General features: G+C 43.3%; 2 protein-coding genes across 9 annotated transcripts in view; one reads left to right on the top strand and one right to left on the bottom strand.

Moving 5' to 3' along the window:
- Positions 1-2,634, bottom strand: part of FUNDC1 (FUN14 domain containing 1) — a 45,728-nt gene extending 43,094 nt beyond the window's left edge. The window contains exon 1 of the mRNA XM_057378212.1: positions 2,611-2,634. Coding sequence (XP_057234195.1) covers positions 2,611-2,634 — 24 coding nt within the window. The remainder of the gene's footprint in view (positions 1-2,610) is intronic.
- Positions 2,635-3,758: 1,124 nt separating this feature from the next.
- KDM6A (lysine demethylase 6A) overlaps positions 3,759-25,789 on the top strand; it is a 150,981-nt gene continuing 128,950 nt past the window's right edge. For 4 of the 8 annotated variants that reach the window (XM_057378217.1, XM_057378218.1, XM_057378215.1 and 1 more), the window contains exons 1-2: positions 3,760-4,053; positions 4,258-4,321. In XM_057378217.1, coding sequence (XP_057234200.1) covers positions 3,896-4,053; positions 4,258-4,321 — 222 coding nt within the window. In that variant the 5' untranslated portion in view covers positions 3,760-3,895. Of the gene's footprint in view, positions 4,054-4,257; positions 4,322-25,789 lie in introns of all 8 variants that reach the window. The other 4 variants (XM_057378219.1, XM_057378220.1, XM_057378216.1 and 1 more) reach the window with 2 other exon arrangements.

The following is a 25,789-nucleotide window of genomic DNA, read 5'->3' as shown; positions in this document are numbered from 1 at the left end:
CTTTCCCACTTCCTTGACCACCATATGCTGGTTAAACATAGATGATCACACAACACTCATCAGAACTTTAATGCTGGTAGTACACTGAATATGTAAATTGCAATCCATCTTACTATGAACTCATGGACAATAAAGAAGCCACTGCTAATGCTATGAAAATGAAACACCAGAGGATTTTTTGTACTAAATATTAGAAGTTTAGTAATTCAAGCTTTTCTTCTTTTACCTTGGAGCAAATGAAGAAAACAACAGTAAGGAAAACAAATGCAGAAAAAGGAAAGTGTTATCAAAACTGCTTTCTCCCTGACTAACCTATTGCCAGGTTTTACTTGTTTACGCTGCTTTCCCTCACATGCCAAACAGCCAGGCACTTCAGGCATGTTGACTAAAATTTGGCAAGATGGCAAAACCACAAGTGTTAGATTTGTTTTCTAGGACACAAAATGGCATCCTGTGGGTTCTGTTGGTCAGCCTGGTTTTTTCTTTGCTGTCTTTCCATATGTGCACTTTGTCAGATGAATCCAAAACTGCCTTGTCACATTTTGCCTGCTGTAGTGAAAAAAGGATTTGTCTCATAGTCAGAGGTCCCCTAAGCCATAGGGAGCATAATGTTGACTCCATACCTCAAAATACTGTTTTAAACAGAAGTGTCAGTAGAGATCACATGTGGCTCCTGAGCTCCTTCAGACTCTTGAGTAAGGAGATGACCACTGCCCTCAATTGCTTAAAAGGTCAAGGCTTGCAGCTACCCAAAACTTCAAACAGCAGGAATGAAAACCCAATTTGAATTTATATACCCAATTTCAAACCACTGTAGTTTTTCCACAGATACATCTTCCTGCAGACTGGACATGGACTACAGAAGACCATGACACTTCCATTGCATCCAAGAAGGACTGATCTACGGCTGCTTCAAATTTGTTACCCGACTTGGAAGTGACAGCAAATAAATAAACAAATAAAGGCATCTGGAAATTCAATCCCAGCAATTCAAGCAGGCTATGAGGGGCTAAGAGCAGCACTAACAGTACTAGAAAATTCAGTTGTTATGACTTCAGGATCACTCAAGTTTCAGCTGGACTAGGACTCTGCTTCTACAGTCTCCTCGTTTGCTCTGTAGTTTAGCAATCCCTTCCTTCCACTGAGAAATGGCTTTGCCTGCACTTCTTCCTGCTGATTTATACTCARGATACTGCAAAGGGGAAACTTAACACCTGAGAGTCAGGAGCCTCAAAAACAACCAGCACCAAAATCCTGTGTTTGTGGCACATTCCCAACCAAGCTCTTGGCGCTGATTTTGGCACCTGAGGAAACTCTGCTGTGAAAATCCATGACAGAAAAGCCATGGACAATATGGATGAACACAGATGTTTGATCATAGCTTTCTTTCCACTACTAATGCACTATGGCCCATTCCCAGAACCAAAAATAATCTGGGTTTTATATGGAATCCAAACTTGTAAGTCCTTTCAACACGAACGCCTATTTCTTATATAAATAYTCTTAAACTGGCTGCTGACTGTTTTATGAAGAAATGCAACACTAACAAATCCAGGTACTTGCTTCAGAAAGCAGAACTACATTACAAGAGTCTGGTGTTAAGAAGAGCATGGACACACTGCTCTGAGTCTTCATTTGCAATATTTAGGCTTTTGTCTTGACCAGGTCTCCCCTCCTGCACCATCAGGACCAGAAAACGTGTGATGATCCACCTGAAAAACATCACTGACACATGTTAGTGTAACACTTACAGAGGCAGAAGTGTTGTTCAGTGTTGTAAGCACATGACTGGAGAATGGCAATTAAAGGAGAACSAGCAAGCAGCAGCAGCCCCTGCACAGGCTGGTCTTTGACCTTGTTCACCCAATTCCCAATGGCAATTGATGGCTTTACTTTTGCTTTAGAGCACCTGGCAGTCATCAAACAGGAAATTAAAATGGGAAAAGCCAGCCCAGATGGACATTCAGCCAGAAATCAGAGAAGAAATGTGGTGCTGTTATGGAAGGCTGTTGTGATCCATTTCCAACATAACAGGGATAAACTGTGCCCTCCATGCAACAGGATTCACCTCCTTGTACACACCACAGCAGAGCCACRATCAAAAAATTTGCAAACATCTAAGTTAAAAAACCCTAATGCCTCCTGGCTGTGTGATACTGTAAAGAGAAACTTGGTCCCTGGGGYTCCTGGTTGAGCYGGGARGGGTCGAGGWCCCAMGGAACCCAAGGATGGTGTGGAAGCACAGGAACARGCAYGGATGTCCCATCCCTGGAAGCRTTCACCRCCCAGYTGGATGGGACTCTSAGCARCCTGGTCTAGTGGAAGGTGTCCCTGCCCACGGCAGGGRACTGGARTGAGATGATCGTTTAGGTCCCTTCCAATCCAAGCCATTCTAYGATGCCCAGGTAAATCTTCAGCCACAATCTTCTGCTGCACTCAGCCACACGAAGCAGGGGAAGCATGCAGCAGAACCCCTTTCCCTTCCGCGACTGAAGAAATTCAGAGTTTTACTCACGCACGAGGTATCCCGAGAAGCCCAAATTCCCGGGTGTTGCCAATCCCGTCCTTCGCGCTTTTCCACCGCGGCCGCTGTGCACGGGCAGTGCCCACCCCGCCCTCACGCCCGCGAGACATCGCGAGATTTGCCGTGAGTCTCGCGCCAAGCGCGCGCGGCAGCCCGCGCCACGTGACAGCCGCGGGGGCGCGCGCGCGCCGGCAGGGGCCGCTCCACCTGTCACGGGCTCCCGGGGGAGGGAGGGGGGGGGCGTGGGCGAAACCAACGGCGGGGGCGGCCCCCGCCCTTCCGCACGAGCGTTACCCGCCGCCCACGCATCCCCCTCGCAGTCCCCTWCAGTCCCGTCCCCGCTCCGGGAAGCCTTTATTTTCCGTTTATGCCAAGAGCGCCACGCCCGAGGCAGGGCGGGGCGGGGGGTGCGAGCGTGCCTGCCGCCCCCCACCGGTGAGACATGGCGCCTTCCTCAGCGGCGTCCACTCCCCCAGCCCGGAGCCCCCGTTACGCAACTCCACCCGTGAGCGCAGCCCGCCCTCGTTCCTCCTCCTCTTCCCACCMCAGCGCCCGCCACTCCCGACATTTCCCCCCTCCCCCGCCGGCCGGTTTTAAAGGCGCACCGCAACCTRCTGGTGCTCGCTAATCTAAAAGCTCGTCTGATTGACGGCCCGTTCGACCTATCAAAAACAGCGGCTCCCCGAAACCCCGCCCCACCGCTCATCCACCGACCAATGGCGCGAGGCCGGCGGGGGAGGCGGGCGGCGAGGGCCAACCAAACCGGAGCGCAGCGGCGGTGGAGCGCTATGACTGACGTAAGTCAACAAAGGTCACGTGGGGCTCGGCGGCGGCGCCGATTGGCTGCGCGGACGCGGGCGGGCGGGGCGGGACGGGGGGGTCGCGGTGGCGGCGCGCAGGGTCCGCGGTGTGACACAATTACAACAACTTTGGGCAGCGGCTCCGGGGAAGTTTGTACGGGCGGCAAAACACACCCTGAGCCGCGGGGCGGGCAGGGAGGGTCCCCCTGGCTCCCCGACACCCCGGCTCCCCGCGCCGCCGGCGGCGAGCGGCGATGTAAACACCGCTCCGCCGCCATCCGCAGCCGCCGCCTCCTCCTCCTCCCCCGAGTCTCCAGCGCTGGGGCTCCCTCCCCCCTCCTTCCCTCCCTCCCTCCCTCCTCCTCCGAGCAGCGGGGCTTCCCCCCGCCTCCCTCCCTCCCTCTCCCCTCCCCTCCCTCCCTCCCTCCCCCTCCCTGCCGGCTGTTGTTGTTGTAATAAAAGTTGTGGTGTGTGTGTGTGTCGGGCACCCCGCCCCGCCCGGCGCTGGGGGGTGTTGGGGGCGCGCAGGGAGGGGGGGGTGCGATCCGCGAGTTAATTACGCTGCGTTTCCATGAAATCGTGCGGAGTGTCGCTCGCCGCCGCCGCCTCTGCTGCTCCTTTCGGTGATGAGGAAAAGAAAATGGCGGCGGGGAAAGCGAGCGGCCAGAGCGAGGAGGACTTCGCCAGCTTGACAGCCCAGGAGAGAGAAGCCCTATCCGGCCTCGACAGGTACCCGCTCCCCACTGCGCCCCGGCCGCCTCCGTGTCCCGGCTCGGCCCGCGCTCCCTCCGTGTCCCCCCGCTCCCCTGCCCGCGGCTCCCCGTGTGCCGCCGCTCCCGGGCCGCGCTCTGCCCTCGCCCGCCCGCCGCGCTGACTCTCGCTAACGCCGGTGCCTCTCTCTCCCCTCCCTCCCGCCCGCTCCCCTCCTCGCAGCCGGCTCTTCGGATTTCTGAGGCTTCATGAAGATGGCGCCAGAACGAAGGCCTTGCTGTTAAAGGTAAGCGCGAGGGTGGATGTGGAGCGGGGATGGGGGGGAGGGGGGGGGGAGAAACGGGGGATGGGGAGCGAGGCGGCCCCGCCGCCCCTTCCCGCGGGACCCCCGGGCCCGCACGGTGAGTGTGTGCAGGGGGTGTGCGGGGGGCACCGCCACCTCCGCGGGGTCTCCGCGCGTTGCTGCCGCCTTTGCCCCTTTCCTTTCCCCCCCCCCTGCCCCCCCTCCCCGCCATTCTCCCCGAGCGGGACGAGGGGAGCGTGGCCATGCGGGTGCCCGTCCAGCCCCGGGACGGGAAAGTGGCGGAGCCCGGGGCCGGGAGCGGACGGGCCGGGGGAGGGGGCGCGGGGGCGGAGGGGGGGAGGCGGAGGACGAGGAGGAGGAGGCGGCAGCGGGGGGAGAGCGAGCGAAGGAGGGAGGGCGCGCTCGGCGCTGCTGACGTTGCCTCTCCCCCGACCCTCCCTTGTGATTTTCGCCCCCAGTCGCCGGGAGCGGAGCCGGGGCCGGAGCCCACAGGGAGCGTGGGGTCCGGGCCGGGGCGGGCGCGGCGCCCAGCGGCTCCCGGAGCCCGTCAGAGTGACTTGTTTACTCTGCGGGCCCCGCTGCCTCCCGCCAGCGTGCCCGGTCCTCGCCGAGCCCCGCGTCCCGCCCGCCGGCCCGGCTTGACAGGGAGCGGGGCGTCCCGCGGGCTGCTGCTGCCCGGCCCGGTGTCCGGAGAGAGGTGTTTATCTCTCTGGAAAGTTGTTGGCCCTGTCATTTAGTTAAGTAATGGCTGCTCCTGTCGGCCCAAGATGGCCGGACAGGGAGGAGAAAGAGAAGCGGGGGGAGGTAAACACGAAACAAACACCGGGAGCGAATGTGGGGAGCGTGGAGCCCCCGGTGAAGGCTGAGGGAAACTCTCCTGCGCATCGCAAGTTCTTTCTGGGCGCTTTCCTGCTGCTTTGCAGCGCCGGTGCCCTCCCTATCAACCTGTGGCACGTTCTGCTGCCCGTCCGTGAGCTGCTGACAAAGGCTGTGCGGGCCGAGTGTCTGCCAGCTGTGCTTAAACACCAACGCCAGGGAAACGTTCGGSTAACAGAATGAGTGGAACTGTTTTTAAAATGCCGCACGGCTGAAGCAGAGGGGACCGGTGCTCCTCTGGTTCCTGCTTCCTGGCTTGTTCCTGTCAGTAGCCTGGCGTTTGACACTGCTCATCCCATTGTTGTGCTCGGGCTGTAGCGTGGAGAATTTTTTTTTTTCTTYTGCTGCTGGTTTTGGTCGAGCTAAAGATTTCACTCCGAAGCGTGTTGAATTGGATAGCCTAGACCTTTACTTGTGTTTGGTGTTTATTTCTGGCAGGATTGGAAATGCTCAATGTCAGGACATGGGGGGGAAGGGGGAGGAATGGAAGGAAAAGCAAGTACACTTTGCTTTGTACTTATATTTAAAAAAAAATATCTCGTGGTTTCCTTTCGATTTTCAGAGTTATTTATAAGAGCGCTTCTTCCCATTAATCAGAAAGGTAGGGGAGTGACATGTCAGACCAGTTAGAAAATGTACGTTAACTGTTGGTGGACCAGAACTTGCGTCTGCCCTGTAAATGCTGCTGAGGCTAYCGGGAATATTAGACTGAATCCCATACGGGACAGAGCTTAAGGATGCCAGATAGAAAATAAAAGCTTCACATCTAATTAGATCATCTGTCGCATAAAATCCCTGAGTTAAGTTGTATTTTGTGTACTGTAAAATTAAGTAGTCCAAGCAGCAATTCAGCCTATTAGTTGAGTTTTGTACCTTTCTTATGTGTAATACATTTTATTTATTGCCAGTCAATTATAGTGTTAGTATGTTCTGTCTGAAGTTTTGAAGCATTTTGCTAGCTTTGAAATACGTTTTTAGAAACATCRTTGTATGTTATTTTTTTGTATTAAAGTGCAAATTCATGCAGTGAATACTAAAAAAMCCCAACAAAACCAAATATTTTGCTTTTTCACCTCAGTTTTCAGATGGTATTTTGTACATTTATGAATTGCACAGTAACTCACAAAGCATGTTCTTAGGTAAAACTTCTGAGAAAGGCAGATTATTTAAGGAAGTAAAAGGATTAAAACGTTKCTGTTCAGTGCAGAGATGTTCGAGAGGAATTTCTTGGCTTGAACCAGTTTCGGTTTTGTTTGTGCTTTTTACTTTGAGGGAATGTGCTTGTGTTTCTCTTACCGATCAGTAAGAAGTTGCTATTTTTAAGGTATTTTCTACTTCATTCCTTTTCTGTATGTGTGAAGCTGCATGCAATTTATGCTCTATTGAAAGCTTTAGAACAATTAATCTAGCAGACCGCTTTAATTCAATGTAGCAGTTATTTTTATTGTAGAAACTGTGGCCGTATAAGCGTGCAGTTAATTAATAGGTTTTACAGTGATAGCAACAAAATGTTTCCTTTTGTGCATGGAGCAACAACAGCTAACAAAGACCCTAGACTCCATAATTATGAAATCCTGACTGAGTGATTTAAGAATCTACATGGCAGCACGTTACAGTGTGAGATTTATGTGCAAGTGTTTCTGTAAGGTAAGGAAAACCATTGAGTCATGTTTCCAGAGGAATCCTTCACAAAGGCAGACATTTATCCGTGCTCTCCTCCATGTGAGAGGAGCACACCCGCTATTGAACCTTTTCCAGAGGCTGCCAGGCTGTAGCAGTGAGTGCTCTGTGGGGCCTGGCCATGCTCCGTGGTTACCTGTGGTTGAGGTGGCAGGAGCAGGGTACCTGTCTGGGGAGACTGACAGGAGATCCTGGGTTTTAACTCYGTTACCTGCCTGGGTGCTATTGCAGCAGGAGGAGCCTGTTCTGGGYTTAAATTTGGTGCCTGGGTGCAAGAAGTCACTCGTTATTTTTGGAGGGTTCAGTAGGGTGTGAACTGGCTTGGAGGAGATTGCACGAGGCCTTTGCAGCAGGAACTTCAGTTTAATGAAACCACACATTGACAGAATTTAATAATAAGAAAACTTGGATCTCTTTGTGGGATGGAGGAAGATGTCTTCATGTCTAGAGCGTTAATTTAGGGTTCTGTTCAGGTTCTATTCATGCTCCAGGTCTGTAGTCCCCCATTTTTGGTAGTTCTGCTTTGTMGGATGTAGGGGCTGTAGTACTGTGAACTAAGCCGAGCTCTGCTGCTGGGCGTAGCAAATCAAAAAAGCAGATTATACTTGAGATCTATATGATTTTATGAATTATTGAAGGTGTGGAATAAGGGTCAGGAATATTGTAATGTTGCCCTCTGCATTGGATATGTGATAAACCAGAAGAAATCAAACTTCCCTGTGATGGTGTGCATACTGTATGTGTGACAGAGGAATGGGATTTTCTATTGCCAAAATTTTTTTKKTTWWTTTKSMRRAAAARGGAGCTTGAAAATCATAGTTTGCAGTTAGTGTGGTTTTGGGGCAGAGGGGAGGGAAATAGAGAGATCACCTTTCAGGCTGGTTGAAATGCTGGAAATYTAACATAGTCAGTTTCGTGTAGGAGAAAGTGCTCACTGTTATGCTTCCGTAGTTGACAAGAACATTAATGTGAAGTAGGAAAAAAAAMCCCAAAACAAAAAYCCTGCTACTGTCTTKACGTCTCTTTCTCCCAGGAAGACGTTTTGTCAGGAGATGAAGCTTAAAGATTACTTCGGGGGGAGGGTGAGGATATCTATTGTATGGGAAGTGAATTGCAAAGCATTTCCTTTTTCTTTCTTCCTTCTTTTTTTTTCTTCCTTTTTTTTTTTTTTTTTTTTTTTTTTTTTTTTTTTTTTTTTTTTGGATGATGTTTCCAGTATTTAGCCAAAGTTGACTTGATTGCAGTGACAAACCATCGTTTCATAAGCTGTAATTGGCATCTATACAGATGTAGGTTGATGTGGCTGGTCTGATGTATTGGGTATAAGATGCTTGTTAATTCCTATTCATTGACTTTAATCAGTTTGTCATATCCTGTGGACAAAATCTGAAGCATGTTTCCATTTAAAAGTATTGATGTTGAAGTCGATTTAGAGAGATGAAGTAGTTCCACACAATATGCCATGTTGTAGTCTGGTACCTCTCATGGTTATGCAGCCCTTTTGTTTTCCAGCTGATTTTAAAAATGGTATTTCCTTTGTGTAAAGGCCACATGTGTTCACAGAATTAACAGCRTGCTTATCTGTGCTTTTATGAAGCTTACAAATTAGTGCACAGTGAGAATATTTTGTTTTTCTTACAGTTGTAGGTTTTGTTTGTTTAAAAATAGTTTTAGACACTGTGAATTAGTATATGCTGACTGTCCCTTCAGTATTGACATTAATGTTAATTTCCTACTAATCCATAATTAAATAACCTCAGTTTCATTTATAACAAACTGAAAAATAATTACGCAGGAAAACATTTTRGCAGGTTAGTCTCAGTGTAGTAAAGTGGTTTTGTTTTTTTTTAATAACTTTGGAAACATTTTGGCTTGATCTGTTTTCATCGAAACAGAGAAATATTGCTTGAAAAAAAATTAAGAGTGTTTGTCTTATATAATGGCAGTACTGGGAATTGAGAAACTGGGAATTGGTACCAGGAGACATTTGTAAGGCGTTCCAGGAAGTGGGCAGCCTCTCCAATTTCTGTAAATTTATATCTGAGTTGTTCCTTTATGTTTGGGTTTTGTTTTTGGTTTTTTCAAAAGTATATTGTTCATTTTCTATTACTTATTTGTTATCTAGTGTACTGTCCTGTGGAGCAAGTTGAAGTTGGATGAAATTCAGTAAATTCTGTTATGATTTTCCAGCCCTTTTTGAAGGTGTCACTTTTTTGAAGTGTGTTCATTGGGTTGTTTTAAATGAGCCATAGATTTTTTTTTAGGGTCAGTGTTTTGGTTTTCTTTGTATGCATTTTGGTTTTTGTGTTACTAGAGTGCAGCTTCTTAGGATCCACTTAAGGTGTAATGGGTGACACATTCTGTAGTTCACGGTTGTACTATGCTTATATGTGTAAATTACAGCCATGGTGTATGTAATGGTTGTGTATCCTGGTGCTTCTTTATGTGCTTGCAATATTTGTATTTCATCTGGTATTGCAAACAACTGTGTTTTTTTAAATGGTAGTTACACAGCAAATATGTAATAATTAGCATGTTTTGATACTGTCACAGTTGGTGTTCTAGGCATATTTTTTTAAWAGTGGGATTTTATTGCTCTAAACATGTATATCCATGAGTGTTTTGGCTGTTGCTTAGGTATAAAGTACTGTGTTGGTACTACTTTCTAAAGGCAAGAACATTGAYGAAGTCAGAAATATTACRMATGTCATTTTAATGTGTTAATGAAGAGAGAAGGAGGGATCTCATGTCCGCAAACAATGTGCTTTTGTAGAAGTGTAATTAGGATTGCAGGACGCTTGGTGTGTTGATATTTGCATTTCAGCAAGCTTTATCTTCACTATCGGGAGACTATTAATAGGGAATATAATGTAAGTTTTTGTTTTTTTTTCTTTTTTTGTTGAATGCATGTTACATGTTRTGGCTTTTAAGTACTGATCTACTGAGTATGGAGGCTGAAGTGGTCCGCTTCTCTAAGTGGTACATGTGCATCAAGTTAGGTAATTCATGCCCTACTGACTTGAATAATCAAATGGGCAAGGTGGGCAGTGGTTCAGGATGGAGGAGAGAGGGAACTAATGCTATATTTTAGCAGCTGAGGAATAGAGGTTCTGATGAATTATTTAACTTTTGAAAGTGTGAAGAAAAACTGTGGCAAGGGTGGGACACAACTGTTTTCCATTCCAGTAATTTAACCGCTGATCCTTTTGTGCATCACAATACTTATGGCCTCTAGCTTTCAAATTTTTCTCCAGGTGAATCCAGGTACAGTATGTGAAAAASGAATAGACAGTCTAAAGCTTTGTCTGGGCATGGTATTATTCAGGTATGCTTTCAGCATGGCTCGCTGTCTCATGCCAGCCTGCATAGCTGTTTATTCACCGTAGTGGGTTGAGTGGACTTGGTAATTATAGAGGTAAAACTATCTGCAAATGTTGATACCATCTGAAGTAAGTGTTGAAAGCATCTTCTAAAAGCTATGCCATATGTTTGTTATACCATTTTAGAAAAGAGTTGATGTTTCATACTTGGATAACTTGGTGCATGTAGAAACATTTGTTTTCATTACATTAGTAAGATGACACAAAATTAAAGAGAGTCATGGAAAATGTTTGTGGCTATAAAGTGACTTTTTCATGATTAGCACTTGTCACAAGACTTTCCAGTGCCAGAATTATATGCCATGGCCCACTGTTATTTATCCCATTGGGAATTAGGCAAACCTAGGKTCTGTGGAGAAATGAAGTTCTGGTTTCCTGCTTTACAGATTCATCCARTTAAACTTCACGTTCTCACATTACTGAACAAAAGTAGTTCTTCTTGGTCCTCACCTGGTAAAATTTTTGGATAAGGGGGGGGGGATTTTGCTGTATTTTCAACAGTCTAAAATGGAAGGAAATGTGTTTATTTGTAGTTGGAGTACCCTTAAATAATTGTGTAAAAACTAGTTGCTGTTTAAAGGGCTTGGATGAGTTTCTGCAGAAATGAATTAAGGAGATAGGCTGTGAGTGTAGAACTGAGCTGGGTGGCAGRTTTTAGTATTGGATCAGGTAATTCCAGGAGCTGAACCACTGTCCTGCTCATCCTGSATGTAGACAGGTAYAAGAATACAGCTTCAGTCTGTTAGTATCGCACCTACCTTGTATTTTCATGTAAAACACGTAAGTTACTTTCTTGTTTTAACCCCTTTTCTTGSTGCAGTCCTGCAGCTGTGATGTTTGAAGTGTGATGTTGGAGTAATGTTTTCACAATTAAAACATTGAAGTGATGCTTATTTAACTTGTTGTTATAGACACCAGTTGACTCTGTAGAAAATGTTAATCTTCGCTAGCAGAATGCTTATTTGTAGTTTAAACCAGACAAAATTGAAATAAGTGGTCTTGTATGGAGCCCTGCAAAGGCTGCCAGGATTTGTRTAGGTGCACCTGAGAGGATAATCTTTGTACCTTCCAGAACATTTTTGGTGTGAGGAAAGAAAGGAATTGTATTTAATGTAGTTTAATCTGAGTTTATTGGACATGGGAAATTTAGTAAAGCAAAAGAATATACTTAAATATTTATTACATGTTTCAGCTTTATGGASAGGCAGACTAAAGAAATAGCCATAGTAGAGTAATTTGTGTGTGGAAAGGTTCTTCCCAAGACTGGCCTGCTTAAATATGGGTCTGTTTAAAGCTTGTTTGCAAGATGAGTTCTGCTGATACTGCCACAAGSAGCATGAGCCATTTGATAGTTTCCTCATGGCTGTAATAAAGTTTGTTCAGTGGTGCATTTCTAAAATGAGCCTCTGTCAAAGTTTCACAGTAGTTCAGGTATTATTCTTGATACCAAATACTAYTCTTTATATTACTCCGCATGTACATAAAATACCGTGTTCATGAACAGAAATCCCATTRAGTGTGTTTGGGAATTGTAGAATATTGTTTATCAGGTACTGCCACTTCGGAGTGTTGAGAGGATGCATGGATCACCATCAGAGCTGTATTGACAAATTACCTTCCTTTATGGTTCTTGGATTTACTAYGTAGCGTTCATGGCAGAAGCTTATTTAATTAAGATGTAGAATTAAGAGCTCATTTACGGTTTTGTAAAGGGAGTGACTAAAAATGTGTGATGAATTACAAACAGAACACTGTATGTCTACATACAAATTTCCTTTGTGGTTAGTTGTTAAATTAATTGTTGTTTGTTAAAATGGGTTTAAGTAATTTCYTTTTCTCGTAGTGACATTTGAGGACTATGATTCACTTCTCAATATTGATTGGTTATTAAAGTCTAAAGCAGACTAATTGTGAATATGCTTTTCATCAAATTTCTGCCACCATTTTGAAAATCTAAAATTCTGAACAATTTCAGAATATAATTTGCAGCATTAGACAAAAGATCCAGTGCAACAGCTTTTAAAATAGAGCAGAGAGATGTATATTTTTGTTGGCAGTATTATGCTGCTTCCATTGTAGTTGCCATTTTAAGTTTTTATTTTAGCAGTGCTATCATTATCTTACAATTTGAAAACTTGCAGAGGATTGTAGAGTAACTAACTGAAGTTAAGGCTTTATTTTTAGCTGTTTTTCTTCTAGGTAACACAATTTTAAGTACTCTGTTGTTTCTCAGATGTTTAAGTGAAACCATCTTTGGCCCTGTTGTGATGAACCAGGTTGGAGAACTCTTTCAGATCAAAATAATCTAGTAAAAATAGAAAACTCACACTTGTTTTAAATAACCATTATTGAAGGTTAATACTAAAAGGTTTTAGGACTTAGAAGAGCCAACTTCTGATTGCTCATTTGGGAGGAATTCCTTGGGAGAATTTCATGGTGAGTAAAGTGAATGCTAGAAATTCTTGTAGAATGCTCTTCCGGAAGCATGAAACAAGTTCTTCCCTTTAAATGGGAGGGAAATAGGCAGAGAGATTCCCTTTACTTAACTGCAAACTCCTGAGTCTGCTTAAAACCAAAAGAGGAGTGTACCAGGGATGGATAAGTAAACAAATGCCCACTGAGAGCTACAGGGGTGTTGCCAGAGTGTGCAGAGGTGCAGTTAGTAAAAGTTCAGCTGGAATTGAAATTGGTTGGAGACGTCAAAAACTACGGGAAAGGATTCTTCTGGATCATTAACAGCAAGTACAAACAGAGGAAAATGCTGGCCCACTATTAAATGGGAGAGGTGAATTAGTTGCCAAAAATGCTAAAAAGCCAGAGGTTCTCTGCATTTCTTTCACCTCTGTCTTTACCAACACTCTTGGGCTCCAGACCTTGGGAACAAAACTCCAGTTTCATGCGCAGACCTACTGTCAATGAAGGAATTATTGAGGTGGGAATGGTTACAGGAGCTTGACCACTACAGATTACCCATCTGAGGGTATTTAGAGAGCTGGCTGATATTTTTGAGAGGCTGCTCTCCATAATCTTTGAGAAGTCATGGAGATTGGGGAATGATCTAGAAGACTGGGAGAAGGCTCATCTTTAAGAAGGATTTAAACAAGAATGAAGGAAATTACCAACCCATCCATCTTACTTCAGTCCCAGGGAWAGTTAGGGTACAAATCTTCCTGGGGGCTGTCACAAGTCAGGTGAAGCACATGATTGGGAAAAGCTGGCAGAGTTTCACCAAGGCAAATTATTCTTGGCAAAGAACGTGACTGCCACCTTGCACAGGGTAACCTGCTTGGTGTGTATGAGACAGGTGGTGGACATCGTCTCCCTGGATTTCARGCTTTTCCATTCAGTTTCTCCACAACCTCTTCCTAGAGAAATGCATGTGTTATGTTCCTGACAAGGGAATCTGTGTTATGGGTGGGAGCTGGCTGATGGGCAGCACCCAGAGGAGGGTGGGAAATGCTCCTTCTCAAATTGCTGCCTGTCACAAATGGGATCCCCAGGGAYTGTTATTGGTCCACTGTTCAATACTATCATAAGTGATCTGCATGGTGGGATCAAGTGCACCCTCATGAATTTCGCTGATAGTACCAAACTGAGGGGGAAGTGAACCTGCAGAAAGTAGAGCCACCCTGCAGGAAGTCCWGGATAGGCTGGAAGAATGGACTGATGAGAACCTTATAAAGTTCAGCAAAGAAAAATGCAAGTTCTTGTATCTGGGAGAACATGATCTAAGAGTGCAGCACAGTCTGGGATCTCTCCARCTGGGAAGCAGCTCYCTGGAAAGGGACCTGGGGGTCCTGGTGGATTTAGCTCAATAAAAATGAGCAATGTGCTGCTGTGACAAAGGGAGACAATGGGATGCTGGATTGCATCAATGAGGGCATTATCAGCAAAGACCAAGGAGTCATCTTAGCACTCTACTCAGCACTGGTCAGGCCACACCTGGAATATTTGCGTGCAGTTTTTGTCCCCACTAAACAAAAAAGATGTGGCCAGGCTGGAGAGGGTCCACAGGAGGGTTGCAAGGATCATCAAAACTGTGGGAAGCTGCAGTGTGGAGAATGGCTGAGAGATCCTGATTTGTTCAGCCTTGARAAAAGAAGGTTTTGSRGACATGTTWTCAGCATGTWCCATTATTTAAAGGGTGGCTGTAAAGATGGAGACTTCATTTTTACAAGGAGTTACTTGGATAAGGCAAGATTTAATGGGTACAAGTTAGTCCTGGGGACTAATTTTCTATTGAACACAAGGAAAACTCCTCTGGAGCCAGTGGAATAATCTCTCCAGGGCAGTGGTGGTTCTCCAACGTTGGACACTTTCAAGACGCAGCTGGACAGGGTGTTAGACCATCTTGTCTAGCCTGTGCTTTTGCCAGGAAAGGTTGGATCAGATGGTTCTTCGTGTTAAAAGAGAAGCTGCTTTCTGAGAATGGTGAGAATTCGCATCATTTAAGGAGCCTCACACCCCACACAAGACTTTAAGGGCAGAGACTGGAGTCCTTTTGTAGTGCAGGTGTTGAGTGAGCCGATGGATGGCTGCCCCTTCCAACTCCTTGCTCATACAGACTCTTGGACACGCTTTTGAACTTGACCTTGAGTTTCCTGCAGCAGAGACTCAAGCTTTGGATTTATAAGAATGATTTATTTAATAGAGTAGCTCAAGGCCTGCTACTGCACCAGGTGCCCGCAGAGGTGTCAGAGACTGAAATAGTTCGTGCCTCAAACATTGATGCAAAGTTTTGCTCTTTGTAACAAAAACTGTATAAAGAAGCTACCAAGAAGCCTCCCTGAAGATACCTGACTGGGACTTTGGGCTGAAAGTCAAACTGCTGAGATTAGATAAAGGGAAACCTATTGTTCAGTCCTCTCAGTCTGAGAGAGAGGAGTGCATGCGCAGAAATGTAACAGATTCCTCCCTGGCTGTTTGGGGTGGGGGAGACCACAGCCCACAGAAGCCAGGTTTACATGCATTCCCCTCTGTTCTGGGGGGCAAGGGAAGGAGGTTTGGGGTGTGACCTCTGGTTAGAGGCACTGAACACCCCTCTTCCCTTACACAGACTGGCCCTGCTGTAGAACCCCCAACCCCACAGGCCACATCCAGGGGACACTCACGTGAGAGGAGCTGAAGGGATGTCACCATCCATCAAAGACCCTCCAAAGCACTCCCCGGAGGCCTTGCACCACAAGACTGTGCATGATGCAGCAGATCCAGAGTCTGCTGCAAGAGACTGCCCCCTCTCCCAGGGGACATGCCTGGACATTGCCACCTGGCCTGAGTGTATATTAACCCATGGGATTCTGTGCTTTCTGGAGGGATCATCACCACCAGGAAGACCAGCTGGAGGGGATCAGCACAACATTGTTGGGATCCATGGATTGTGGCATTTTCTTTATTCTCTCTCTGTCACTCTCTGCCCCTGCTACCTCTTTTCGTACTTCTCCCTTTCTCTCTTTTTCTCTCTTTCTCATATTTACTATCAAATAAAACCCATATATTGATTGGCATATGGTCTTGTTTGTGCCTTAGTTCAGGCAGAAGTATTTCTATGAACCTTTAAGAATCAGGTCATAACAGCTTCCAACTCCTTGCTCATACAGACTCTTGGAGAGGCTTCCTCCTTCAAGCTTGACCTTGAGTTTCCTTCAGCAGAGACTCAGGCATTGGATTTGTAAGAATAAAACATTTAATAGAGTGGTACAGGAGCATGTCTTGAGCTAGGTGCCTACAGAGGGAGGCCCAGAACAAAAAAATTCTGAGCTTTTATACCATTTTGTACTCTTACATTGAAGTATTCTCTGATTTTGTGAATGCAGTTCATTTTGCAAATGCAAAAAGCTGTGCAGGTCCTTTGAGAGAGATTTGGGAGGCTTGGGTGGATCCTGGTTAGTGTGATACTGTTTCTGGAAGGAATATTTATAAAACTATCTCTCCATATTTTCTTACAGAGAACAGAATCACCTGTATTTTGGAAGCAYAGGTTGCCAGGACTAAATTACATAGARCCATAGAATCACAGAGTGKTTTGAGTTGGAAGGARCCTTTAATTGYATCCRGTTCCAATTCTCTGCCACRGGCAGGCACRTCTCCCACTAGACCAGGTTGCTTAAAGCCCCATCCAGTCTGTCCTTGAACACTCCCAGGGATGGGACATCCCCACCTTCTCKTTCTTCATGGAGAGCAGGAATGGAATGAGCGTAGTGACTTTGCTACATCACTGTTTCTGAAGGAAGACCAAGTGTTTTGTGGAGTTGCACTGCCACAAGGAGATGTGGGACCGGTTTAGATCTGAACATGTTTGAAGCAKCAGAAAATGCAGAGAATGTATGTGAGGAGGACTATGTAGAAAAAAATCTGAATGAAGAAAATTTAGAAAACCTGAGGGATCTAGGTTGAGTGCTTCATAAATTATGTTTGAACCTGTGACATCTGAAAATCAGGCCACCATTTGATTYTAGGGAAGTGGAGAAATGAAGCAGTCTTTTGGGGAGGTTTTTCAGGATATAGTGTTGTAATAAAAGGAAGACATACTCAGTTAAAGGAAGTGGAAGAAGGGTAGAAAAAGGATGCTTCCATTAGATGTGAGGAAGAGTGGGAAACCAAGGAATTGAATGCTTGACTTAGTGATGCAGACCACTTTGGGGGTGAGGGGAATGGCAGGGGGTGAATCATAGTGTATTTATTCTTTCCAGCAGCTACCTGAATCTTGTGCCTGGTTACCATCTAAACATTATTGCTAACTTAAATAGCATTTAAGTGTTTGGTGGTRTTTTAAAAACAGGATAAATGGGAACAAAACAGATAACAGAATTTCAGAGAGTTTGTGTAAGGTGTGAAAAAGCTTAGTAAGAGTTACATGCGATAAGTACAACAGAACTGTCTCCCATTTTTGAAATAAAAGTAAGATGTTGATTGTGTTTCCTATGTCTTAGACTGCTGCTTCCCTTTTCCCTCCTTATCCCTCAAGGAAGGAAGAGTAAAGAAACTATTACTTCTGCTCTTTGCTCAAGGTGAAAATGAAGGCTAAGAACTCTCATSTGTCTGTTCTCATGTCATGTTTTGCTGCCTTTAGATTTGAAGGATAAAGAAAKCTGAGCAAGGGTGGAAGATACAGATGGATATGTTGGAAGGGCAAAAAATAGTTTAAAGTGTGGAATTGGAAGCCTSTATAAGAGAGAATGATGCTGATCTGGAAAATTTAATGGTGCAGTTTAGTGTAACAAATTGTAGGAAGGGCRTAAGATAAAATGGAAAGATAAGAAAAATGGAGAACATCCATTATATAACATCATAAAGCATGTCATAAGCAGCCTCTGGTAGGAGAGAAAAAGTGGAATGATATTGGGAAGAATAAAGAGCTGCAAAAATTATGTACATTGGTTGGTAAACTTTAATGGAGCTTCTGGGCATATTACAAATATAGTAACCAAGGATAGATTTTACACACCATGGTTCTCAAAGCTTTATTTGTTCTTAGTCTCTGGTGTGGTGCACAGAAATGTGTTGTTCTCTAAGTATTTTTAATCTCTMCTGGGTTTTAATGGTTGGAAGGCCAGAGCCTTTGAATTTGTGATTTTGTTAATACTTTAACATTGTAAGTTTTCAGGAGTGGGAGACTACAGAAGTCTGAAAGGCTATAAGATTTCAAGTGTTACCTGTTAAAAATATCAAGAAATTAGGCTTAAGGGTCTCTTTTGCTACTGAAAAGTGTTTTTTACTTGCTTTTAAGCAGAAACAAGTGTTGATTTGTTCATTTTTTAATTCAAAGGAAAGGGTTAGTATAGCTTCTATTCTGTATAATTTCTAAAAAATAAATATAGTTGGAAACTGTTCAGCTGATTTTAAATCAGAACAGTACATACTTCTTTACTCCTTGCTTAAGAGGAAAATATTAAAAAAAAATATTGTGGATGGGAACAAAACCAGAAGCATCAGGTGGTATGGCAGATGTGTGCACCAGCCTCTTCTGGTGCCTTTATGAAACCCCTCAGATAGACTGAGTTGGAAGACTCCCAAAAGGATCATTGAAGTCAAACTCCTGGCCCTGCAAAGAGTAACACCAAAAATCCCASCAAGTGCCTGAGCATAGATCTACATCCTGCCTTCAGTATAGAAGCATGCAGAATTGAACTAACAAGGTATGCTTTTGTAGTTGAGGACCTTAGCTGTAGTTACTGTGTRGAATAAATTAGTAGTTGAAATGGCTTTAATGCCTCTTCTGATCATATATGGGGAGGATTTGGACGTGTTTATGCTTAYAGCAGAGTTAATTTTCATTGCCTAAGTAAGATGAGATCCCAGAACCCATCAGATTCCATGTTAATTAATGAGCAGAATTATCTTATTTTCTACTTTTAAAGRTCTCTGTTAACCTACAAGTTCATGTGTTAAAAATTTATTAGTTCTGACAGTTTTCTGGGATTGGTTATACACTGTCCATCTTTGCTGAATTGGTAGGATATTTTTCTCTGTATAGTCTCAGTACAAGTAATCTGTAGAAGTTTATTTGATATCAATAATTTGAAAAAAAGTATTAATGGTTGAGTGGAACCTGGAAAAGACATCTGCTATGTTAAAGGTGGAGAGCATGGCAGAAGCTGCATTGTCATACGGAAATGTAATGGAGGCAGATGTAATTGGGACAGGTGAAAGAGTTGGGAAAGGTTGTGTAAGGATCTTTGGGTAATTGTGGATGGTGGAGATACGATCATTGTGTAGGACTGTGATGCTCGATCTTGGAGATTGTTAACCTGTGAGTGTCGATGTCTTCAAACTGTGACAAAAACTGTGGAATTGGTGTGTTGCAGCCTGTCTAATCCCTGCCAGCAAAAATGCTTTCATCTTAAATTGTGTTTTTCTTTATTAGYTGATTTTCTTCTGTGGTGGCAGCTTGCTTTTGCTTTGGAATGGTAGAATGTTTTCCTGTAGTGCCAGTTGCAAAYTTGGAGCTTGCTCGCATTGTGGCCAAAAATCTGAGAACAAAGATGACTCCATTATGTGCAGTGAGAAAGGAACGTTTGTACTACTTGCTTTTAATTGCTAATTAAGCCAAGTCCTTGGTAGTTTGAAAGAATGGAATAGTTTATGCCYTCTGCTTTAGACCACTATTTGCTACTCGGTCATGGAGAATGATGGAAGGGATGAATTTTATTATCATTTCTGGATGAAAGTGAAAACACGTAAGATCAGTCATTTTTTACAAAGAGTTCCCAGGATTCAGGGAATGTGTGGTGCCTGTGGAACTGAGGAGCAGCTTAGGACTTCTTTGCTACTGGAGAAGGCCAGGCAATATCACCAGCCCCATCCTCAGCACACAGGATTTTGCTTGACTGCTCTGTTTCAGTTCCTGTATTCAGTGATTAATTTCGATTTTTTCCAGACAAGCAGCCCAGATCTTCTAGGAAAAGCTTGTTAATATTTTGAAATTATTTTGATTAGTTCTTGATTATTATTATTATTTTAAAGGTATGAGATTAGAATGAAGCTTTCTTAATAGTTTCAATGCATTAGAATGCGCTGACTTTAAAAATTCTTCAGCACAGCTAGGCTGGAATTTTCTGACTCCAGGAAACTGTGCTTCCAGCAGGATTGGCAAGCAGATATGCAGATTCACCAGCTGAAACAGGAAAACAAGTTTCAACTACAGGTCATTTCACAACTTTTTCCTCAGGGCTTTCTCACTTCCACAGCCAGAACTCGAAAATGGAACAAACTGATTTAGAGCAAATCATTAATGAGTAGCTTAAGGTCTKTCAGGCTTCAGACAGCTGGAAAGGAGAAGGAACATATTCCTTCTCTGGTGGCTTCGTTTTCCTGATTTTTCTGTAGTATTTGAGAACCATTCCAGATTCTTTTCGTGTCATGACTGAAATGAACTTGTTCTCATAAGGAGATTACCCGTTTCACCTGACACCTTGTTTGTCAGTGACTTCTTTTTCTAAATAAAGAAGTGAAATTGTTGTGGAGTAGTACTTACTGGTACCTGGGTTTAAGAAGGAGTGTGCTGTCAAATTTGGATACCCTCTTGGTGTTGATGTTCCTGTGTGGATCTCAGGCGCTGCTGCTGTCGCTGTGCTGACATTTTCTCTGCTCCGACTGGAGTTTYTCTGTTGGCATCGCTGCACCATCACCTGCAGTGTCAGAATCAAACCCCTCTACAGTTCTGTGCTGCTGCCATAGCTCAAGGTGTGTGAGTTTTTCTTGTCCTCGTGTCTGAACATGGTAGAGCTGATTTTTGTGAAGCAGCAGTGGTGTCTGCAGCTGGGCCCTTCATGTGCTGTTGAAACACTACTTGTGGGAAATAACCTTTTTATATGAAAACTGCAATGTAAGAGWAATGACCATGATTATTTAGGTGGCAGGTAGAAGAGCATTATTAAACAGCAGATGCATTCATAAGATGATGCAGCATTTATGTAACTTCACAGTGCTGGTTGAATTGGTAATTCATTTAAGTAGAAGAAATTCACATTTTTCTTAGAAATTAAAAAAAAKACACTGTGTAGGGGAAGTTACTGCCTCTTCTTCCACGGTTAGATAACGGAGTCAAATTAATTTGGTTGATACTTCTGAATCAACCAGTTTTGGTTCTTTTGAAATCAAACCAGTTTGATTTCCATTACTCCTTGAAATCCACATTTGAAGTGAAATGTTGCCTTTTCTTCCTGCACATAAATCAGAATCTTGGCATTTGGTTATCCCTTTGGTTAGACCTCTTGCTTTGTACATAGAACCTATAAGGAAGATTGTCTTAGTTTTGGAGAATGATTACCTCTTGAGAGCCACAGTTGCACAACACCTGGGGATTCAACTGGAATGAGAGGTGAAGTTCCATTGCCAAATGGCATTTACTGTAGAAAAGTGCCCATTTGGTTGCACCTACATGCCTGCATGAGGCTGTAAATCTGTGTAAGTTCTCTTGTCTTTGGCAAAAGCTCCATTGCTTGTGTAATATTGCCTTCCTTACCTCTCCAGCAAGTGAACAGATCCATTTTTTTTGTGTTCCACATCATGTTGTCATTGTCCTCCACCCTCAGTATTTTTACATCTGGTTATCTTAAATTCTTCATGCACCTGGCCTCCTGTCATGTAAGTGTCGTGGTATATGTGGTGTTGGTTGTAAGTTTTCATGTAGTGGTCTGAAAAGATGTAAGTGAGAGGGATTCACTGATTTTAGCAAAAAATGAATTTCGAACTGTTTATTTTCACTGTTACTAAATTTTCCACCTTTCTTCAGGTCTACTTCTAGCTTTACTGTATGTATAAATATGCAAAATTAACCTAATTAATTGCAGTAGCACATCTTAATATATGCATATTTAGGAATGTTCCTCAATAACTTTCTCTCGGATGCTGTCATACAAGTATTTACTGTTTTACCTCAGTGCATRTACCCTGCATKATCTGTGGRGAAATYCCTTTAATTTAGTGTCATCTACTTYCRTGCAGGCAGACTGTGAAAACTTTCAGTTTGTGACTGATGTTCTGCCTGAGCTCTTMGAGGTCTGTATTCTGTGTTCTCAGTAACAGAGATGTTGATCCCTTGTCACTCTGCAGCTCCCTGAAAGGAGGTTGTRGCCAGGTGGGGGTTGGTCTCTTCTCCCAGGGATTAAATGACAGGACAAGAGGAAATGGCCTCACTCAGCACCAGGGAAGGTTTGGTTATTAGGAASAATTTCTTCGTGGAAGGATTGTAAAGTGTTGGTGTTGGGTACCCAGGAAGTGGTCAAGTCACATCCCTCGAAGTGTTAAAAAATGGGTGGATTTGGCAGTTGAGAATGTGYTTGAATGGTGAACATTKTGGTGGTGCTGGCTTGACAGTTGGACTTGATGATATTAAAGGTCTTCTCCAACCTTGAAGGATTCTGTGATAGTTTGGGCCACATCATTAAATGAGGGAGTTACATGCTTATCCTCTCACCTGCTTAAGACTATTATAACCAAAGGAAGGAGGATCTCCCAAGATTTTAGGAAGTAGCCCATATTTGTGACATAGAAGTTCCTATTAATTGTTCTGTCCAAATACAGGCCTCTAAAATGTGAACGATTTTGCTTCTGTCAAGCTGTAAAGACGGTGAAGGAAAGATAAGAGGATGGAAAAGGCTTGCAGTACTAAACTTGGGTTAAGGAGCCATCCCTTACRAGGATCCCGCCCTGCAGTGGAATTTTTTTCGTTTTTTGAGGCGGCTCTAAATTGCAAGCTGCCTGTATCCAGTGTTTGCCTCACCTGGAGATCTGTAGGTCAGATACAGACTGACCTATTTGTTGTATTTGGCACATGAGGTCATGGAGTAATTGAGTGCTGGTGGTTGTAARTGAGTCCTGGAAATCAAGGAGGTACAAGCTGAGTGTTTTGGGGCACTTTTGAACAGCCCGTAAATCCCTTTAAAATCTAGCAGAGTTTTCAGGAGAGTGAAGGGATGTTTGAGAATTGCACAGTATCACTTATTTAGTAATGGCTTAGCCACACGTAGACCCCCTGGAATGTGACTACTAAGATTGTTGGAGTAAAAGAAGGATTTTTTTTTTTATCCTTCCTTGAATACTCAGCTGTTAATAGCACAGAATTTTGGTTTATCCAGCGGACTTTGTTCTGTGGTATCTTGTGACTTTCCAGACTAGTCTAGCTAGACTTYTGGAACCAGTGAATGAAGTTGCGCACATGGGCATAAATTTAACTCTGACTTCCATGAGAGACACTTTTTTTTTTGGGTTCATAATGTGTGTGTGCTTTTAGTTCCTATCTGCACCCGAAGCAGAGCTGCCCATGTCGCAGTTCTTAGCCTGCTTTCCAGGAAGAGACTGCTTTACTTTTTTTCCCAGCCTTTTTTATTTTTTTTTTCCTTACCCAATGATCTACCTTCCTACACCAACTTTGAGATTTGCACGTCATTCCTGTCTTACGCAGCTGCCCATGGTTGTGGTGGCTTTTGTGTCCCTGCACCCTCCTCTTGCCTGTAGAAGGCAGKGCTAAATAAATCACACTGGATTTCATAGGCACAGAAATACTCTCTCATTTCATCATTATCAGTCAGGCTCGTGACATTCCTCAAGGGAAAGCACAGTGTAACAGTTCATACTTTTGTGCTTAATACCTTGACTGTAGGGTACAACTGCCAGTGATGCAGCTGGAATACCAACAGCTGYTTTCCAGTGTCTCATGTCACATTTTTGTGGGCAGAACTGTGTATTTCCCGTTTTCAGGACATTATTTAGTTGCTCTGAGCCTTCTGGAGGCCTCACACAAGATTCCACTTGTTAACAAACCATGTGTTAAATTTTATTGACAAAGGTCTTTTCACTTTGTATTTTTATACTTAGCATGTTGCTCTGAAAACATGTTTCACCAGCCCAGAGCTGCAATTTCTATTTAAAAGGTGTATTACGTTTTCAGATAAACTGTGCAARAACAGTCTAGCTTTATCACTACAGTAGCTTTGGCTGTGATCACTGGAGACAATGATGGCTTTCTGATAGTGAAAGCAAGTAGCAGCATTATGACATCCATACTGAAAACAGAACTTTTCAAATTTTAAAACACCACACTAGATCTAGACTTGGGTTGATGAAAATGGTTAATAAAGCGGCTATTTAATTTTTGAGACCTGTACAGACATGACAGCAGAATCCAACTGTAATTCTGCATTTTGCTCGTTTTTCTGCTGCTTTTGTTACTTGCTTTTGATCTTGTTGATAATATTTCTGTTTTGGAGAGAAAAATTGGCATTTCTTTACTTTGGAAAGTTAAGACTGTTTTGAAATAATAGATGACAATGGCTACTTATATATATTTTGGAAAAAAAGAGCAACTCTGAGTTTGAAGCCTACCAACTAGATAAATGATGCAGCAGAAAGTCAATTACATGTGTCTGCTCATCTGAAAAATGGGTGGGGGGGGAAACATCTTGATAAAAAAGAAAGGGCTGTGAACCATTACTTGGAACATATATTAGAGAATTTGGGACTGTAGCTTAGTGTTAGAGAACTTTCTGAAATGTGTAACCACGATGATTGCTGAGGGCATGGTTTTTTTGTAACATATTGGTGTTATCTCTGGAGGTCAGAGAGYTCATTCTTGGGTGCTATGGCAGGCAGTGCATGCTGAGCACAAGACAGCCAAAGATGTTCAASAAGTGATATCCGGTCTCACTTCTGTGGGGTTTAGTGGGGGAGGGTGGTGTTTGTTTGTTTTGTTGTTTGTTACTTCTTTAATTCATTTATTTGTTAGCAAAGTTATGAATAACCTTTTTTTTTTTAAGCCATTTTCATTTTCTATGTGAAGTTTTGAAAGCATGTCACAGAAACATAATTTTGCTGACTTTCTTTGAATATTCTTTTAGTCTTTCATTTTTCTTGCCTGGGGAGTTGTTAAACAAAAGCTTTTTTTTTTTTTAATTTTGGAGAAGATTATTTCACTAGAGGGTTTTGAAAAGCAGTTATGTTTGTGTGAAAAAAGCCTGGTTTGTATGAGGATGGAAAGCTTTTGTTGTTAGTTTAGTGATAGTGATATATCCACTGTGTAGTACTTGTTCTGTTGGAGCAATGCGGAAATAAAAGACAAAATATAATCTGAAAGACCATAAGTGAGTTTGGTTCTTAAAAATTAAGTATATTTGCTAAAGAGTTACATTCCTTCATTAATTAAAATTTAAAATKAGAGAGACTCCAAACTCTGAGTCTCACAACTATTTGTGATGGTGAAGCTGGACAGATATCAGATGTTGTCTGTAAGTTTTGGTTGTGTGGTTACCCTCTGCACACTACAGTGTGTTTGCCTCCTGTCTGGACAGAAAGGAAGTGATAGTTCAAATTATTAAAGAGCTAATTTTACCTAAAGTTTCTCAAATACTCTTATTCAAAAGTGCCYCAAGGTCAAAATCCCTTTGTTTAACAATTCAGCTCTTCCTAGTAAGTATTGGTATTGGTCTGTTCTTGCTTGAATAGAAATGTTTCAGAAGTCCTGTGCAGAGTCTTTGAGAGAGAACACAAAAGARTACATAGGTTTACATGACAGTTTCTAGTTGTTTTTCAAGCCTGTCACTTCACACTGCATGTGGTTGTGTCACAGATACCCAAGTACATGTAATGGCATTATATTTATGAAAATAGCTGTCTTAAAAGTGATGCCAGAGTGTACTTAAAAGAGTCCTTTTGTCTCCACTGTTTGCATTTAAGTGCTGTTCAAGAGCCTAATTTTCTGATTCCCCAAATGTTTTTTTTTAATTTTCAGTCTAAAATTGTACAGATTTGTTTGGCGACATTGTTTTTAGGCTGAAATAGCTTTTCTCTTTCCCTGGTGTGTCCTGTTGGTACTTGTGGAAAAATCATATTAGCTTTTGATTTGCTAAGGTAAATAATTTAATTGTTTTGACTTCTTCAAGAGAGACTTTCCGTCCTCTTATTCCTGCAGTTCTCTTCTAAATTTATTTAATTTCTGTCTTTACCAAATGTGGGGAAATTGTATAGAATCTGCTGAGATGGTATTAATTCTGCTTTTAGAACAGGTTTTTCCCTCTCT

This window comes from Malurus melanocephalus, unplaced genomic scaffold (assembly GCF_030028575.1).
Source record: "Malurus melanocephalus ecotype Western Australia unplaced genomic scaffold, MMel_1.1 scaffold_348, whole genome shotgun sequence".
Lineage (NCBI taxonomy): Eukaryota > Metazoa > Chordata > Aves > Passeriformes > Maluridae > Malurus > Malurus melanocephalus.
Note: the sequence above shows the minus strand (reverse complement) of the source record. Positions and strands in the feature narration are given on the sequence as shown.